The sequence below is a fragment of the Impatiens glandulifera genome, chromosome 3, assembly GCF_907164915.1.
Source record: "Impatiens glandulifera chromosome 3, dImpGla2.1, whole genome shotgun sequence".
Lineage (NCBI taxonomy): Eukaryota > Viridiplantae > Streptophyta > Magnoliopsida > Ericales > Balsaminaceae > Impatiens > Impatiens glandulifera.
The window spans coordinates 6,230,715-6,251,285 of NC_061864.1; the positions used below are offsets into that span (position 1 = coordinate 6,230,715).

Consider the following 20,571-nt stretch of genomic DNA (forward strand, 5'->3'; position numbering starts at 1 on the left):
GCATCTGTCGCCTGCGAAAATTGCGCATCTGTCGCCTGCGAAAATTGCGCATCTGTCGCCTGCGAAAATTGCGCATCTGTCGCCTGCGAAAATTGCGCATCTGTCGCCTGCGAAAATTGCGCATCTGTCGCCTGCGAAAATTGCATTTGCATGTGTTGAGTTCTTGTTGTTGAGCAAAAAAATTAAGTAAAATGTTATTGTCCTTTGTGTTTTGTAAGATAAAAGTATCATTTTTTTTCTTTATTTTTTTCAAGGAAAGTGAACCTGCTTCCCTGAAGAGTACAGTGATACGGGGGAGAAATATCTAGAGGAGAATGGGGTTGACAGACCGTCAATTGGAGATGTTTTGTGGAATTTGGAGTACGATCTCTAGCTTGAGGAATCTTCATCGGCTCTGACAAAACCGGAAGACAACAACACGAACCATATTCAAGGAATTGCATTGAATCCTCCACCTATGAAGGCGTTTGATAACAACAACGCAAGTAGGGTGGAGGGTGCGAGTTATGGGGAGTAAGATGTGGCGACAAGTGCTGTTTTCTCGCAGCTAGTAAATCCTCGTGAAAGATAAAGGTTTTTGCTCGTGAGAATTGGGTGCATTTATACTTAAAACTTGTTATTTCTTTCTTATCATTTGGTGATAATAATATCTTAGTTGATCACTGAAAATCATATATATATATGTATATTGTATCTATGTCTCTTCTTATCATTTGGTGATAATAATATCTTAGTTGATCACTGAAAACTTGTATATATGTGTATATTGTATCTATGTATCATTTAACATAAATTAAACTTAATAGGTCTCTATTTTTTGGTAACTTACTCAAATAATATAATATATGTTTTATTTATTTGATAATTTATTTTAACAAAAATCTCAAGATCTTAATAAAATCCAAGACAAACACATGTTACATCCCACAACATAATTAACAAAAATAGAACAAAGTTGACATAATTCATCATCTTCCCACGACAGAATACAAACGAGATGAAGCTACTTGACTTTCTTCTTCTCATTGATTGACGATGAAGATGATACAACACCAATTCTGTAAGGGTCGACACTGTAAGCGTACTGCTGAATAATGACGAAAAAACTCATCTCCAGACACACCAACACATTCTGATACGCCTCTTCAATTTGCTCCACATCAATCCAAATATGATGAGATTTTATTACCCCATGGCAGCTAGAATCTCAAGCACAATCCCCTGTTTTGTTTGTACACATAAGATTGAATGATTCACAAATATAATGATTTGGATCATATTCAAACGGAAGGTTAGAATATTACCAACTAGAAACAGAAGAAGACAATTCCCTTGACGCACAAGAATTTCGCTAGAGAGCTGTGTGGTTTCAATTTTTTATCAAACACATGGTAAAAGATCACAAGAGAATACAAGGCAAGTGAGACTGAAACGTTTAAGATAATAGTGAATGTCCAGTTGATCCAACTCGGATATATTCCCATTTTTTGAAGAACTATCATCAAGATTGAACATAAAAACTGCCATGTCCACTACTTTAGAAGCTTTAGCGATTGGTGATTCAACCGAACTGTATAGGGCTGCAATCAGTATAAAAAGAATCAGTATAGTGAATGATCAAAGTAACTAGGATTCCGAGTAGAATCGCGCAAACAGCGAAGGTTGTGAACTCCGACAGGCGAAAAATGTATTTTCGCAGGCGATAGATGCATTTTTCGCATGCGACATATGCATTTTTCGCAGGCGACATATGCATTTTTCGCAGGCGACAGATGCATTTTTCGCAGGCGACAGATGCATTTTTCGCAGGCGACAGATGCAATTTTTCGCAGGCGACAGATGAATATTAAACCTTATACTATTCATCCACCCCCAAAACGCTAAAACCCTAAACTATTATTCCATTTCAGCATTCATGCAAGGAAAACGACAGAAAAATGAGCATAACTCACCTGAAATGATGAAGGCATTCCGGGGCGTTGCTTCAGGGAGTTGATCTATCGGCTTCATTTGTTTCGTTGCTTCGTTTAGATCGTCGGGGGAGAAGAGAAACTGAAATGGGAGAAACTGAAATGAGAGAAAGGAAAACCAAAGGTCGGTCGAGGAGAAACTGAAAGAGAATGAGGAGAGAGAGGAAAATAAATAGAAATAACCCAAATTTTTAATTAAGGGTAGAATTGTCTTTTATCCATGACAAAAGGTTAATTTTGCAAAATTTATCATGCCTATGCTAAGTTTGGAAATAAGCCTATTATCAGGGTTATTTCGTCAAATTTCCCCGTCGTGGCCCTTTTTTTTTTTTCTGATAAAAATGTCCTATTCGTCACGCATCCTTCGGTTGCCGCAATTTTTTTTTTTTTTATTTTCCAAAAAAAATTAATTATAAAATTTTTGGACGAAAATGCTCCAGTTGCGTCACGCAACCTCAGTTGCGTTACGCAATCGCGTCACGCAACCCCAGTTGCGTTACGCAATCGCGTCACGCAACCCCAGTTGCGTAACGCAACCGCGAGACGAAAAAAAAAATTTGAAAAAAAAAAAAATCCGATTAAGTCACGCAACTAGAGTTGCGTTATGCAAGGGTACAATTGTAATAAAAAAAAAATAGTCACCAGCGCTATTTAAATTATCCACCCACACAAATTGTAATTCACCCTGTTTAAAGGGTCGTCTGCTCAAATTCCCCTTTCTTGATCGAAGAAGAATATTCAACTTATTATGAAAACAGGTGTCACCTCTTTCATTTTATTATTATTATTATTATTATTATTATTATTATTATGTTGTTGTTTTAGACCCACTCTTACTTTTATTTCTTCCTTCCTTCTTTCCTTTAATTCACTTTCTTTCCTATTTTTATTCATTCTTAATTATTCAATAATTATATTTTGAGCTTTTTAAGCTAATTTTTTTTTTATCAGTTTTTAGCTTTTTTTTAATGTTTATTTACATTATTTATATACTATCATTACTTTACGAAATAGTTGTATCTAAATTGAAATATTTTATTTTATTTTAATAATTAAATTACTAAATATATTAATTAAATTACTAAATATATTAATTAAATTATTTCAATAATATTCTTATTTTATCTCTTAAAAAAATCAATTTTTCTTATTTATTAATTTATACAAATAATTCTTTTTTTTTTGTAAAATAAAATAAATCCATAAAAATCTCATATTAAAATGTATTTAGTTAGTGGTTTTTATAAGGTAGATAACATTAGAAAGACAAAAAAAAGTTGGATGGCGGCAACAGTCATTATCCACACAAATCTATTTAAAAATAAAATGAACTTTATAAATGATTAAAATCATTCTCTGTACCTACTAATTAGTAACTACTATATCTCTTGATTAATTAAAGTTTTGTGATATTTTAAAATATGTTTCACATCCTAACTTTATTTATTGTAATACATTATGACTAACTATTTAAGCATTCATTACCAAATATTATTTATGTTTGTGAGTTTAATTTATTTAGTGATAGTGAAATATTTAGATCAGAAATATGCACATACAATACATTCAAATGTATATAGATTTTTAGATAAATAAGCCAAAATAACATTCAAATGATTATTATAAGGTGAAATATCAATTATTTTTAGTCATATAGGCATTGATTAATGCATCTGGATATCTCCAGGTCATCTAACATCGACTATATTATCTATTATATCATCTATTAATTTGTCTTAGAGAAACTCTATATAGATAAGAGAAGGAGGAAATAGAACAAGCATTAGAGATATTTGAGAGAATTAAAGTCAATATGAAAATTTATTGAGTTGTTTTGAATTTTTAATGCAAAAAAAGAGAATATTGAACAAAATGAAGCTATATATTTTATAAAAAAGAGAATATTGAACAAAATGAAGCTATATATTTTATTGTATAAACTTGATATAAAAGAAATAAGATTAACACAAAAAGAAATATAATATTTTGACAAAATATATTTATGTTGACCTAGTAGAGACTTATTTAAAGATGTAATCTTACCAACTGAAATCTTTGTTCACTTCGAGTAACTGTTATGTATTTATTAAGATTTCGGAGAGGACGAGTATTATATAAATTTGTGTCATAACCTTAAACTATCGAAATGTAATATTTGTTTTGATCTCCTCACTAATATTCTCTTCTGAGTGGACGTAGTTAAGTTTTATCTTTATAAACCGCGTTAAATTGATGTATTTCTTTATTGTTTATGTAATTACGCTGTTTGTAATCATTTATATTTTGATTGATTGATACAATTAAATACCTCACCACGGAGAGTCTTAAGTTTAGAGAGATTTTATTCTTAAACTTGTTTTATCATATTGTAACTTGATATCACTCTCTTGACTCCTAATTAAACTGCTATTAGTTCGAGTTCACAAACTTTAAATGTGTTACGCAAGCTGAATAAACCTATGAATTAAATCATCTATTCATTTATGTTTCTCTAGTAAATTTTTTTCATCTTTATAAATCTAATTCAACATATAATTTTATTTATTATGTTAATTGTGTGCTGACACTGCCTAGAGTCGATAAGATAATGACATGAACTTCTGTTCTATACAAAAATAAAAAATAAAAAATAATAATATAGATGATAAGATTTCGTTACTAAAAGTAGGTAGTCAGCTAGCGAAAAGCTATAGTCAGCTAAGACCTTGGAGAAACAGTCACAACTCTAATTGATTAAAATATTAAATTGTTATTCCATGCTAATATTGCTTTTAAACATTTTTTTATGTAATACTGATAAAATATTAATATCGATCATCCAAACCACGTCTTGTGTTTATCCCTATTATATGTTCTAACATTTTAATCGTTTTTTTTTCAAATAATAAATTAATAACATATTTTTCTTTCTTTCTGTAATTTTATTTTTTAAATAAATTCTCCAAGTTGACACTAAATATATTTTCAGAATTACAAATTTGCGATTACTTGGCCTCGAAGTTAGTTTGGTCTTGATATATATTAGAGAGAGAGAGAGAGAGAGAGAGAGAGAGAGAGAGAGAGAGAGTTGTCTTTGGAAAGCTCAGAGCTTAAAGGATCTTCGTGTTCTTCGGTAGTATAGCCATTGATTCTAGGATACTCATTTCAGCGAGTTGATAAGAGCAAGCTAGCTAGAAGGTTTTATTATATATTCAGGTTAGTTGCTTCAATTTGTTTATAATTAATCTGAACTGAACTGAACTCTTGCATAAAAAAAATGATTCCCTTTTTGAAAAAAGAAATGTGGCGGAAGAAAACTTAATTTAGGGTTTATGGTTTCTCGATTCAACAATATATATATATATATATATATATATATATATATATATATATATATATATATATATAGCAATTAAGGGTTTGAAAAAAACGTAATAGCTCTTCGTTTTATCTTGATCTGAAGCTTAGATGATGAGTCCAATCTAAATTGTATGCTGCTATTCAATTCAATTAGATTTGCCAATATCGATCTCAGTTAATTAAGATGATTTATCGCAAGGTTCTTAAGAAGGATGTATACTGGTTTCTGAAGAGATGAGACAAATGCAGTAATTAGGTAGGTAATCTTACTGCTTTGAGTTCTATCAATTGATAATATAAAATATATAGAAATTGTGTATTAAGATTTTTGTTTCAATTACATCAAAATTTGGAATTGCAGGTATTTTACCAGGTGCGATTATTTGTTTTTTTACCATTTTCATGCCAATTATGCCTAATTAAATTCATGATGATACTACATTAATTATATATACCTTTAGTGCATTTCTAGAACTTTGGAATCTATTATGACTTACAAAATGAAATTCAAACATGAGTATTAACAGTCTCTTATTTGCGTCTTCTAACGCTACATTTTTCTTTAACACGATTGAGTTGTTCACAGATTTGCAGGAAGGAAACCTACTACAAATGAAGTCAATCATCATCACCATTATGATCTTCTTTGTCTCCGCAGCTGCTCCTAAAAAACTAGACAGTGTGGGGGTCTATTGGGGTCAGGACGGGCCAGAGGAGGGAACCCTTGTTAGTGCACGCGCTACAGACCGATACTCCATCCTCGTAATGGTCTACCTGACCAATTTAGGATCAGGCAGAACTCCAATACTTAATTTCACCGGCCACTGCAACCCCACAAACAACAACTGCAATATGAGCGAAGACATCCGCTTTTGTCAGGAACGTGGAATTAAAGTCATGCTCGCCGTTGAGATTTATTCTCTATCCTCAAGGGATGACGCCAAAAATGTCTCCCGCTACTTGCAGAACAACTTTTTGGGCGGCCGGTCAGCATATCGCCCACTCGGTGACGCCGTCCTGGACGGGATACTGTTCATGAACCAGCAGGACCTCCTATACTATGATGACTTGGTTATCTTTCTGTCCAATTACAACAACAATTCTTCTTCTGGTGGAAAGCTTTCTCTGGCAGCGGCACATCCGTGTCCACCTCCCGGTAGCACATCAATGGGGCCTGCAGTTGATTCGGGATTGATTGATCTTGTTTTCATTGAATCCTATTCCACTACTAATAGCCGCCAGTGCGACTATAACGGAAACATAAGTGAGTTTAAGAATTCGTGGGAGACGATGAACGCAAGGATTCCCGCAAGAAAGATATATCTGGTTTTGCCAGCATCTCCCCAGGTGGCTCAAAGTGGGTTCATTCCGGCTGATGTCCTGAAGTCGGAGATCCTGCCCGTGTTGACCAAGTTGCCCAGGTTCGGAGGGGTGATGATCCAGTCAAAGTTAGGGGATGATAAGACAAGGTATACCGACCAAATCAACAGCTAGCTAGCAAGTTAGCTGCTAACTGTGTAGTTTTCACATAACCATCTATTTTACGAGTGAGTGAGTGAGTAAATTGAACGCCCCTATCTGGGTTTCCGTACAATTGAGGTGTGTGTTTTTTTCCTGCTAATCAAGGGAGATTGAGTTGAGTTGCAGCTGAGGTCTTCGGCTACCAAATGTTTGTCTATTCCCCTGTTTTCTCTCACAGGGAGGTGGAAGGGACAGGGGAACAAACAAACATTTGGTAGTAGAGGATCTCACCAGAGGTGAGCGTGTTGGAGTTCCTAATTATCATTTGTGATAATTAGGTGATCTGTTTCTTCTTGTAAGTTGTGTTTATACAAATAATTTAATTTTGTCGTGGCTTATAATATAGCATAGCATACCAATCAAACAACCTAATTCTCAAGTCAATTTGAAACAACACAGTACACCTTCCAAATTGAACAACAAGCTAATATCCATCCACCTCTCCTCCTAATACTACACTAAAATCAACAGTTTTTTTAACCATTCGTAGAACACCAACAAAGGAGAAGGAGAATAATAAAGTTAACAAAAAACATAGATGCATCACAAGAACAAAGAATAAAACCAACCTGACTTCTTCTTATTCTTCTTCTACACTCAAGATGATCCAAATAAGGATTTGGGGGGATTTCGACTAGACTTCCCTGACCTGGATATTATGAGTGGACTGGAAACGCCAGATAGGCTTTCTACCGCTCTGGACTATCGCCACCTGCTCTCCTTTCTTTACCATTCCTTGCTCCTGCAATCCATCATCCATCTCAAAATTACTTTTCTTTTTTCGTTTGATGATATAATATAATGAGTAGGAGGAGTGGGAAACGTTGTTAAAATTCTAACTGACCTTCAACAAGGACAGAGAAGTAGCAAATGTTTCTTCAGCATCATCCGAGAATTCCAAATAAATTGGACATACTCCCTGGTATAAAGCCAACCTCTGTTGTATCCTTTTCCTGAAATCCAATAATAGTCCCAATATTACATCTCAGTGTCTATTTGAAATCCTATGATTGCATAATCTAAAATAAAGGTTTCTTACTCATTTGTGAAAGCAAATATCGTTCCAGAAGGACGATAATGACTCAGAAGAATAGCCATGAAACCACTTCTAGTGAATACAATAGTCGAGGTCCCCAAAGTGTTTGACATCATCGTTGCATGAAAAGCAAACATCTCACTCATATGCCTCTGTCCAGTGTATTATAATGTTTAGAAACATTCTAAATGTGTCAAAGCCTTCAATTTAAAACCTAACCTTGAATGCCTGTCCAAGATTAGGAGGTGTTTCTCCGCCAACCAAGGTTGCTTCCGTCCTTAATGCAACTGTATGCATCACTTTGACAGCTTTCAGAGGAAATCTGTATAGCACTATATTATATAATCTTTGATACCATATATAATGCTTCTCAAACTAAGAGAAACTACACTTACTTTCCATGAGCAGTTTCTCCAGAAAGCATAACTGCATCAGCACCCTCTCTAACAGCTATTGCAATATCTGATACCTCTGCTCGGGTTGGTGTGGGATGGACGATCATGCTTTCAAGCATGTTTGTAGCCACAATAACGGCTTTCCCCATGCTACGGCATATCCTGATTATTTCTTCCTGTATTGTGCAATATCCCAATGTTATTAACAACAAAATTTAAATAAGATTATTATTGTAATTCCAATATAATCTCTTTTCAAATGCACCTGTAACAGTGGAACCTCTTCAATTGGAAGCTCTGCACCAAGATCCCCTCTAGCAACCATTGCCTACCAGGAAACAAAAAGCCTTAACCTTTCAGAACCAGCAATACAAAATACAAACGCTACAAGAAAAGTGATTATTTACCCCATCAGAAGCAGTAATTATGGAATGCAAATTTGGAATAGAATCCGCACTTTCAATTTTCACAATAACGTGTATATCAGCATTGCAGCCTGTGAAATTGAATAACAAAATATTTAATTGAGCTCGAAGAAAGTCTTGCTGTTGTGCATGGGTTTGCTTTTGCATTCAAATGCCAAATAAAACTCTTATTCTTCTCACAAATCAAAAGATACATTACTTCTTTTGGTGAAGCAACTAAAACAAACTGGCACATGTACAAGAAAAACAAATCAAGCCTTACTTTTCAAGTAATTCTTCAATTCATGCACGACAGCAGCATCTTTGACAAATGAGACTGCATAAAAATCAACCTTGTTGTCCACTCCAAACTTGATATCATCCCAATCCTTCTCTGTGGAATTTGGAGGAAAATTTACTTAATTTTATTTACAATGCAAACTTGGAAAAGGAAGATGATGGCAACAAGATTGAAGCTTCAACAAAAGAGATTTTTTTTATAATTTCTAACCTGTGATAGAGGGAAGTGTAGCACTTTTTCCCCTAACATTTAAATGTCGTCTTGATTTAAGCTCTCCACCATCAACAACCTCACATGTTACAGAATCTTCTGTCTTGGACTTCACCAAAAATGACATCATACCACCTACATACACAAGAAAACATCAAGTGAGTTCAATGTCCAAAGCTTTACAAATACAGGGTAAAAAAAGACATAATATCTCACCAGAATGTGCACATAGAATGAGATTATACTTCTAAAGTAGATGTTGAAATATATCAGAGAGTTTTATTCAAATTAAAACAATAATCAGTAGCAAAAGCCATGGAACCTGCTTGCAGAATGAGATGTTCAATAAGAATGAATCAACAATTCCCTTTTATTTTTTCAATTTATTCTCAATGGAAGAATCTGTTTGTTTTCCATGTACCAGTTCTTTTATGAAGCACTAATTTGATTTGAACATATCAAGATCCCATCCTATTGATAACTTCATGGAACATTCCAGTTACAATATTTAACACGAGTAGACAAAATAAGATGAGGACTATAGAGAACAGCTTGTACCGTCAACTAGAAGCATATCTCCATCTTCTACATCATTGACAAAATCGTCATAATTAACACTGACACAATCTGCAGTACCGACACCTCTTTTTATAGTGAAGGTAAATTCTTGCCCACTCGCTAACATAATTGGTTGGGGCAAATCGCCACTTCGAACCTCAGGACCCTACAAAGATAATACAGTTAGAAAAATATCAAAGTATATGATGGCACATAACATAGGAAGAAATACCAACCTTCGTGTCAAGCATTATGGCAATGACATTGTCTTTGGCTTGAGCATTGTATTCTTTGACCAAATCAATGACTTTCTGATGAGATGCGTGATCTCCGTGTGACATATTCATACGAGCAACATTCATGCCAGCCTCAGCCAGCTTCCATATCATTTCCTTGGTATCTGTAGATGGTCCAATTGTGCAGACAATTTTTGTCTTGCGTCTAACTGTGGGCTTCGACCACATACCCACGGAAGTGTCACTGAACTTCTGAAGTCCCATTACATATTCCATTTCGTCTCCAATCTAATCACAATGCCGAAATTGAAATTTAAACTGTTCAGACAATATTTCTCTTGTTGGAAAACAGGTTTAAGAACACTGTTAAACCTGGTCAAGCAGCTTAGCTAATAAATTGGTAAAGAAACAAAATATCATACCATTATTTTAAATTACAGATTAAGTAAATCTTCAGTTGTAAAGAACTGAACCAGTAAGTTACCACTTAAATATCATGCATTTGTTCGTTCACAAGATACAAAGCCTAGCTCATTTTAGAACACATCTCAACTAGCAGAAAAAGTCACTTTAATCAGCAAGAAAATGTGAGAAAAAAACAAAATGGAAATGTGGAAAGCACAAATTGCAAGAGTAAAGAAGAAGATCTAGAAACGCACAACCTTGGGAACATCTTCGGGGGAGACAGGAATGACTTCAGGCTCCAGACGAGTAGATCTCTTTCCGGCAACGGCTGCCGAAATGCGAAAAGAGCGACGGTTCTTCCTATCATTGTGAACCGGTATTCTAGAAGAAAAAACGGAAGGCTGAATGTTCTCAGCTCTGGATATGATAGATCCAGAGGTAGGACATGCCAAGGAGCTGTGAATCGGTCGAGAAGCCACCATTTGAGCCATTTTTGAATCGGTTGAGAAGATCCTGCTGTTTAATTAAGCTCAGTTTGTGAATGAGAGAGAAAGAAGATCCTGCTGTTTAATTAAAGCTCAGTTTTGAAGCTGATCTCGAAGTTATCGCCTATGGCATAGTTGATGATGATGATGGCGGCTTCGTTCGTGTCGTCGAATAGGAAGCGGACTTTCCCACACATCACTTTTCTATTTGTTTGTTTTGAGTTTTTGGAAATTTCTTTTATTTTTATACTAACAAATTTTAAATTAAATTAAATTAAATTAAATTGGAAAAATAAGATTTTATTAATTCTAGAAGAAATTAAAATTAAACAATTTAATTTAATAAAAGTATTTTTTAGAAGAAAATAATCTCTTACTATTGTAAAAAACAAACAAACCCTAGCGAGAAGAGAGTTTGCATTAATAACAGTACACTATTAACAACAAACATAAATGCATTCAAGCGGTTAATGATAGGGTAAATTTAGTAGTTTGGTCCCTAAACTCATCACTCATAGTAAATTGAACTCTTAAGTAAGTATATAATGGCCAGTTTTAACACATTTTAAAGGAAATCTATATGCGTGTGTTTTTATATTTAATTTGAAATTAGTGTCAACCTCACTATTATGGTCATCTGCTCTAATGTAAGTGGAAATTGAATTTTATAATTTTTTTATTTTTTATTTTTGTCTTTTAAGCATAATTTTTTCACCATAGTGGGTTGCATATGTTTATATATTTAAAAATAAAATTTTATAAAAATAAATAAAGGTATTTAAAAAAAATATATAATATGGTAATTGAGTTTTAAACAAAAGTTTACATCAAGCAATTCTTAGAGGGTCATGTAACAAAATATATATTATATATTAAAACCTATATTTTTCTTAAATTTAAACTACCCCTATATTACTAAATTTATAAGCTAAATTGTTTTTATTATTTTTAGTATTAAAATATTATACTCCAACACTACCCAACATCTGAATTTGAAAAAAAATAATAAAAAAATATATAAACTCAAACACTAACCAACATCTGAATTTAAAAGAATACTTATATAAATAAGAAAGAAAAGTAGGAGAAATTTGAAAAGAGAATAACATTACATCAATTCATTTGTTAAAAGAAAAGTATAAGAAATGAGAGAAAAAATAAATTATTTTGTTTTAATAGGCAACACTTCATTCCTTTCATATTTTCTCACTCAAATTTTTTTTTTTTCAATCATTTCTCATATTATATTTGTTGAATATATTTTGTAGTAAGATGGAACATATAATCTCTTAACTATATCTTAATTATAATATATATATATATATATATATATATATATATATATATATATATATATATATATATATATATATATATATATATATATATATATATATATATATATATATATTTATTGTGCTAAAGAAATAATCAAATTCAGACTCGGAGTAATCTCTATATTCAAATAGGCCCAGTATAATCACTTCAAATTGTTTGACAAAGTGGCAAAGAGGCCTCTCAGATAATTTGACAAGTCTTGAATTAGTATAAAACAAGGCCTGAAGTCCGTCAGGCCCACATCTGGAATATAATATGAGCCCTGTATTCAAGTTTCGAATGTACATTTGATTCTCTCACACAAATTCGTTTGATTTGAGTTTTTTTTAATATTATCATAATTCTTTTAATCTACAAAATCATTTAATTTATAAAATAAAATAAAATAATTTTACTTTATTTTTATAAATCTTAAATAAAAAATATTAAAAATTCAAATAAATTATTTTTTCATCAAATATTTTTTATTTACATTTTAATAAAAAATTATTAAAAATCTCAAATAACCAACATCAACTAACTAAAGTGCAAGAAAACAATACTGAGATTTGAATTGTGGTTATCTTTCAGTTTTCAAATATTAATGATATATATGAGAAATCTAAAAAAAATGTATTTCTAAATGAACTATTATCAAGATCTATATCAAACTAATTATATGAAACATTAATTTCATATTTTATCAACTCAACCTATACATAATTGAAATCTTTTTCAATAATTACAAGATCTCATGATATAACCTACATAATTGAAATCTTTTCAATAATTACAAGATCTCATATATAGTTTCACTCTCCCCCATTTGAGAAGATTTTCATGTAATTAATCTTTTTTTTTTTTTTTGTAACTATCTCTACACACTTTTTACTTTTCTTTTTTAAAGTCTTATAATTTGTGGTCATACAAGTGTTCTCATAAGAAATGAGCCACGTTTTACCTAGAAAGTAGTGCATGGTCACTCACAATACTCTCCTTTTTAACTTGTCAAAAGAAAAGGGTAATCTCGAATTCTCGAATATCTTCCATCCATAATGGCATTAATTGATAGAATTGGATTCAGAAAATAATCATGGGGTCCCTATAGACTTTACAAGTCGATAAACATGACTTGAGTTGGTATGAACAGAAACATGCCACATGCTTCAATCCAATATATTTGGCCATCTATCTATCTATCTAACTAACTCTTTCTTTTTAAAAAAATGAACTATATATTTGTTTTAATATTTAATTTCTGAAATATATTATAAGGTAACTAGATGTATATATAGCTAGGTCGTGATGTGAAATGTCTTTGAAAACTGCTTTTTGTTCTTTGAAGAAAATTGGGGGACCAAATGGTTTCTAATCACTTTCTCTTTTCGTACATTTGTTCCTATGGTCATCCCATGTCAATGTCTTTCTCCGACATCTTATGGGACCAATCCAATGTCTGCCATGTTATGTTTCTTAATTACCATATATAAATAAATAAATCATTTCTTCCTTGGGAAAATGACACATCCTTTCATTTCATTTAATGTAATTGGCTTCTTACCCTTTGTCAATTTATAAGACTATAATTAGTGGATGTAAATAAAAGCTTTCAAATTTCATATATAGTTGGTTCATTATTTCTTTGTTCATTCATTCATTCATTCGGGTGTCCTCTCAACTCTCAAGTCCTAGCTATCTAGAAATGGAAGTTGCAGCTTCTCAGCCGTTGATCTCAATTGAAAGCTTCTCTTACAGATGGCTATTGAATCTAAACAATAACCCATCTTCCATCTTAGAATTTGATGATCAAGTTCAAGGCCAGGATGATAATAGTTCTTCATTCAGATACAGTTCTCTTGGCTTCATCGAGATGGACCCCCGACTGCCAGCTTCTAGACGGTTCTATATCAGAGCCAGCGGAGGCGGCGGCTCTCACGACTTCAATTTCACTTTCCCAGTCGCCTCTTCTTCACCCGTTGACGAACTAATCTCAGACGGATTAATCCTCATGCAGCCTCTGTTCATCGACAACTCAATGAAGAAGGTGGAAGATCAAGAAACCGATTCATCATCTCATGATCATAACGACGTGACTAGATTAAACATGAAATCAGATTCATCTTGCAGCAATAAGATTCGTCGTAATTCTATTTCAAAGCGGTTCTTTTTAAAGTACTTTGCTTTTTTTATGGCACCGTTTTGTAAAAAAATATGTAACCGAAGAAGATCACGAGGGTTGGCTAGAGTTGAGTCGGTTAACTCGTCGTGTGACAATTGGAGAAGATCGTCATCGTGTGATTCTGAGAGTTCTATACATGAGGCTGTCCTTCATTGCAAGAGATCGATTGGTACACAATAAATGTTGTCACATGAAGACAAGGCACATATATTTCCTGATCAGCCATTAGAAAATTATTCTGGATTTTACTCTTGTCTTTTCCTACGAATGATCAACCATCAGAATTGTGTTCAGATTTGTGTGGACAGTTTTTCATTTCTTATATTCAGTTAGTGCCACTGCCACATGAAATAATGAAAATAATTAAATGTATACTTTTCCTCTCTTCTATCGGTTTAATTCATTTATAATATATATATTACCCAAAAATATTTAATCGTGTTAATTTTCAATAGCTTGTAATATATATATGTATTACTAATACTAATATATTTGAATTTTTATGGTTAATAGTATACATAACTTATGCTAATAGATGCTTCCAAAAATAAGGAACATTGCATGTTCAGTACCATCAAAAGGAAAATATAACAATTGATTTGAAATGAGTTAATATTACTTCAATTTGATAGAAATTAATCCCATGGTTATTATTGATAAACAATGTTACAATATATACTAGTCAAAAGACTCTTAATAAGGTAAACCACTAATCTAGGAATCTAAACAAGGTAACCCACTAATCTAGGAATCTAAACAAGGTAACAAGATATATACAATATACTAATACACCCCCGCAGTCGAAACGGGAGATTCTCGGACGCTGAGACTGTCTCTGAAATCTTCAAATAGTATGCGCGGAAGTCCTTTGGTGAATATGTCAGCGATTTGAAAACGAGAAGGCATATGAAGAATGCGAACTTTACCTCTATCTACTTTTTCCCTTACAAAGTGTATGTCCATTTCGATGTGTTTGGTACGTTGATGTTGGACCGGATTTTGGGAGAGATAAATCGCACTTATGTTGTCGCAGTAGACCAGTGTGGCTTTGTCCAATGAGATACGAAGTTCTAACAATAAATTGCGAAGCCAACAGGATTCGGAGACAACATTGGCAACTCCTCTATATTCAGCTTCAGCACTAGAACGAGAAAGTGTGGATTGCCGTTTTGACGACCAAGACAGAAGATTATCGCCTAGGAAGACGCAATAGCCAGATGTAGAGCGACGGGTATCTGGACATCCTCCCCAGTCTGCATCAGTATATGAAACGAGTGTAGACAGTGAGGATTTGTAAAGATGAAGGCCATAGTGCTTTGTACCCTGTAAGTATCGAATGATTCTGTGTAAGGCAGCCAAGTGAGCCTCTTTCGGATCATGCATGTGGAGGCAAATTTGCTGGACTGCATATGAAATATCAGGACGTGTGAAAGTAAGATACTGTAGTGCTCCGGCTAAACTTCTGTAATGAGTGGGGTCAGAGACTGGTGGACTAGTTGATTTTCCAAGTTTGCCATTTGTATCGACCGGCGTTTGTGTTGATTTGCAAGTAGACATTCCAGCACGATCAATAATTTCTTCAGCATATTTCTTCTGACTAAGACAAAGTCCATCCTTAGTATACGATACAGCAACTCCCAAGAAATAGCTTAATTTACCTAAATCCTTCATAGCAAATTCTGCGCCTAAGCTTTTCATGAGAGTCTGACGTAACTGATCAGACGAAGCCGTAATGATAATGTCATCAACATACAAGAGTAGATAGGCAATTTCGGACCCATGTTGATAGATAAAAAGCGAATGATCAGTCGTGCTGTGTGTAAAACCGATTGTAGAGACAAAATCTGCAAACCTTTGATACCAAGCACGAGGAGCTTGTTTTAAGCCGTATAAAGATTTGCGCAATAAACAAACATGGTCGGGAAAGATTTTGTCTCTAAAACCGAAAGGCTGATGCATGTAAACTGTTTCGTTGAGATTACCATGTAAAAATGCATTCTTGACGTCCATTTGGTGAATGGACCAAGACTTCGATAAAGCAATGCTCAGAACAGTTCGTATGGTGGCTGGTTTGACAACAGGACTAAAGGTTTCTTCACAATTGATTCCAATCTGCTGAGACCTGCCATCACCAACAAGACGGGCTTTATGCCTCTCAAAAGAGCCGTCAGAGTTAGTTTTATGCTTAAAAATCCACATGCATCGTATAATATCAACACCCTGAGGACGCGGAACCAAGTCCCAAGTCTTATTACTAATTAAAGCGTTAAACTCATCGTCCATGGCGGCTTTCCAATTCGGGTCTGATAAAGCTAACTTTGGGTTTTTGGGAATAGGCGATGGAGATGTGAGTGTGTTTAGATTGAAAATGCGTTTTGGACAGACAATCCCATCCATTGCGCGGGTTCGTATTGTCCGTGTTGGATTGATGATGGTTGGTGAATGATTTGGACGGTTTGGTCTTGTGGACGGGCTGGTCGTGTTTGGGTTTGGGCCTGGTGAAGTGGTGATGGGTGATGGTGGGTTTGGTGGAGTGTGTTGAGTTGATAATGGGCTCGGTAATGGAGTGTTGTTTGGTGGGGAAATGGACTCGGTGATGGGCGGGGTTTGGATGTGTATTGGGATGGTTATTGGTTCGGATTGAGATGGGTGAGTTGAGTTTGGGTTTTGGACAAGAGAAAAGGGAAATTTTGTTTCGTCAAAAATGACGTGACGAGAGATGATAAATCTTTTTGAGGCTGGGTCGTAGCATTTGTAGCCGCGATGATTAGAGGGGTATCCTAAAAAGACACAAGGGGTAGAGCGTTTATGAAGTTTGTGAATAGTGGTTGGAGGAAGAAGAGGATAGCAAAGACAACCGAAAATTTTTAGGTGAGAGTAAGAAGGAGTTCGGTTATATAGAAGTTGAGTGGGTGAGAAATTTCGAATTTGTTTATTTGGAAGAATATTTAGGAGATAAGTGGTCATTTCGAGGGCGTGATGCCAAAAATTTAACGGGAGAGAAGCATGAGTAAGCAATGTTCGAATCATGTTATTTATGGTGCGTATTTTTCTTTCTGCTTTACCATTTTGAGGAGAAGTATAGGGGCAAGAGAGACGAAATTGTAGACCATTTTTGTCACAAAATGTACGAAATTGACTGTTGTTATATTCAGTTCCGTTGTCACATTGGATTGTTTTAATGGGCTTTTGAAATTGTGTTTGAATTTGATTTTGAAGTGTAGAGAAGACGGAGAATACTTGGGATTTGTTTCCAATTGGAAAAGTCCAAAGGAAATTTGTGTAATCATCAAGAAACAGAATATAGTATTTATGTCCATTTGTACTTAGCACAGGCGACGTCCACAAATCACTATGAATAATATCGAATGGGGAAGTAGTATAAGAGACAGAATTGGTAAATGGTAACTTAACTTGTTTACCAAAGATGCAAGACTCACAGAGTTTAGACCCTAAAACGGGCTTACAAGAAATAGAATTTGATTTATTGAGAGAATGCAAAATATCGACACCGGGGTGTCCTAATCTATTATGCCATAAATTTGACGAAATTGCAGTAAACGAAGAATTAGTTGGGGGTTTTTGGCTTTGGCTCGACAGAGAGAGTGGGTAGAGATCCCCCGAGCTATTGTTCCTCATGATAACCTTCCCCGTCTGGAAATCCTTTACAGAAAAACCAAGTGAGTCAAATTCTACAGAGACGTTGTTATCACGAGTAAACCGACGAATAGATATAAGATTTTTAATGAGTTTGGGAGCATGTAGAACATTGTTCAGAAGTAAGGGTGGTAAGGGTGGTTTTAAGTTAGTTTTACCAATACCGCGAATCGGGATTTCCTGTCCACTCCCAACAATGATATTTTTAACACAATTTAAATTAGAATAAGGCGAGAGACTACCTGAGTTGGGTGTCATGTGTGAAGTTGCTCCCGAATCCATGTACCAAGTATCGTCAGGCGGAGTAAGGGATAAAGTGTGCATCGCCTGATTGATATCGGTTGCAACGTAACTTTGGGGCTGCTGCTGGCTCGTCTCAGCCATGTAGGCCTGCTGTGGCCGAGAACCGAGTACGCCTGCTCCTGCTGTCCGAGTGTGTTGCTGCTGATAGCCAGAACCGCGCCAGGAGGCGCCTTGTTGCTGTTGACCAGATGCGTGCCAGGGGGCGCTTTGCTGCTGCGGCCAGATCTGTTGTGTCGGGTAGGGACAAGGGGGTGCTGTCCAGCCCGCAGGCGCCCACTGTGCCCATTGCTGTTGGCCAGGAGGTGCCCAGAATTGCTGCTGCTGGTGGTATGTGCGGCTGGTGTTGCGACCGCGTCCTCTGCCGCGCTGGCTGCGTCCTCGGCCCTGGCCGGCCTGTTCCTGCGCGCTAGAGGTGCCCTGCTGCTGCTGCTGGCCGGTAGCACGGGCTGATTGGCTAGAGTTGTTTCCGCGGCCTTGGCTACGATCGTCCGAGGCAATAAAAGAGGTGTTTGTGTGGACGAATTCATCCTTCCTTGTTTCAACAAGGAGCAAATCAGATCTAGCATCGTAGAAAGATGGGAGAGGCTTCTTTTGACCTATTATGGTGGCGATTGTTTCGTAGTTTTCATTCAAACCCCCAAGTAGACGCAACACCAGTCGATTTTCAGAAACGGGGCAATCAACATTAGCAAGTTGATCCGCAATCATCTTCAATTCAGTGCAATAAGCACTCATGTTTGGGAAATCATTGAGACGAATTTGAGAAAACCTATTTTCAAGATACATAGCGCGAGAACCTGTGTTATCTTGAAATATATTCGCTAAACGTTCCCAAGCCTGAGCAGCCGTCATACCAGGTTTTTGGATCGTGTTTAGTAGATCCTTGGATATTGTTCCAAATATCCATTGCTTGACAAGGGCGTCAAGGCGTTTCCACAGAAGAGAGTCGGTCTCGGAAGATGTTGAAGGTGTTTCGGAGGCGTTGGGAGTTTTTGGTTTGAGATGTTCGTAAACATTGTGAATCAAGCAGTGGTTTTCGAGAAGGTCTGCCCAAGAGAGATATTCCTCGCTACCCATCTCTAGGGTGATAGGAATTATGGAGCGGAGATTGTTAACAGAGAAAGCAGAGTGGTATTGAGAAACAGACATGGTGGTGGGCGTCTGACTTTGATTGGAGGAGGAGTCTGAATTAGTAGGTGGGACAGACATTAGAAGTTTGTGCGTGAGGCAGCAAGGTGGGAGGAAGAAAAAAATTCGATTGATGATCTTGAGAGGATCTTTACTCTGATACCATGATAAAAATTAATCCCATGGTTATTATTGATAAACAATGTTACAATATATACTAGTCAAAAGACTCTTAATAAGGTAAACCACTAATCTAGGAATCTAAACAAGGTAACCCACTAATCTAGGAATCTAAACAAGGTAACAAGATATATACAATATACTAATACAATTGCACATTTAAGACTATTTGTTTAATTATTTTTGTCAAATCAAGTGGTCCGGGTACTACTAATTAACATTAATTAATTATTGAAAGAGAAGGGTATAAATTTGTTGGAGCAATAATTAGATCTTGATTACCGGCTATCAATTATAATGTCTAAAAAAGAAAGAATGGTATAATTATGTCTTCACTTTATTTCATTATAAGTTTTATTTAAATAAAAATAATTAGTATGTCTTGTCTTATAAAAAAAATTTAGAGATAATAATTGATATATATATATATATTTTATTTTATTTTTTTTTGTTAACTCTCCGTCTCTACCTAAATTATCATTTAAATATTTATTTTTGAATTTTATTTTTTATGCACTCGTATTAAAAGTTAACACAATTAGTTAATTAATATATTTTATAATTTAAATATTTTAATGTTTTGATTTTTTTTTTAAAATATATATATTTTTATTAATAATATTTAAAGTAATAATATTATAAATTAAAACAATAAAAATACATTTAGACAAAAATAGTGTCTAATAGATTAAATATCACACTAATGCATTAAATTGAAGTAAGATAATGATAAATTTTTGTATTTAAAAAACAAATAAATAAAAACAATAAACTATTTAAAATATAAATAAAGTTTTCAAATTTTATTTTATATTATACTAATTTTTTTTAAACAATAATTTTATTATTATTTTTTAATATGATAATATATTTTATAATAATTTAACATGTATAACCATATTTTAAACTAATTATTTAAAATTTATAAAATTCAATCATAAACTATA

At 34.4% G+C, this 20,571-nt stretch overlaps 3 protein-coding genes across 3 annotated transcripts; 2 read left to right on the forward strand and 1 right to left on the reverse strand.

The window, feature by feature from the left end:
* Positions 1-5,910: 5,910 nt before the first annotated feature.
* LOC124930813 (hevamine-A-like) lies at positions 5,911-7,085 on the forward strand. Its single transcript, XM_047471174.1, has one exon. It carries the CDS (start codon positions 5,922-5,924, stop codon positions 6,801-6,803), a length of 882 nt encoding a protein of 293 aa, XP_047327130.1. The 5' UTR covers positions 5,911-5,921; the 3' UTR covers positions 6,804-7,085.
* Positions 7,086-7,160: 75 nt separating this feature from the next.
* LOC124930812 (plastidial pyruvate kinase 2) lies at positions 7,161-11,070 on the reverse strand. The gene is made up of 12 exons (XM_047471173.1): positions 10,633-11,070; positions 9,971-10,258; positions 9,735-9,900; positions 9,177-9,311; positions 8,949-9,059; positions 8,669-8,757; positions 8,527-8,589; positions 8,262-8,437; positions 8,086-8,188; positions 7,870-8,018; positions 7,675-7,783; positions 7,161-7,572 (listed from the first exon to the last, which is right to left on the reverse strand). The coding sequence occupies exons 1-12, from the start codon at positions 10,864-10,866 to the stop codon at positions 7,465-7,467; spliced, it is 1,731 nt and encodes a 576-aa protein (XP_047327129.1). The 5' UTR covers positions 10,867-11,070; the 3' UTR covers positions 7,161-7,464.
* Positions 11,071-13,848: 2,778 nt separating this feature from the next.
* LOC124932826 (probable membrane-associated kinase regulator 6) lies at positions 13,849-14,728 on the forward strand. The gene has a single exon (XM_047473505.1). It carries the CDS (start codon positions 13,880-13,882, stop codon positions 14,534-14,536), a length of 657 nt encoding a protein of 218 aa, XP_047329461.1. The 5' UTR covers positions 13,849-13,879; the 3' UTR covers positions 14,537-14,728.
* Positions 14,729-20,571: the final 5,843 nt, after the last annotated feature.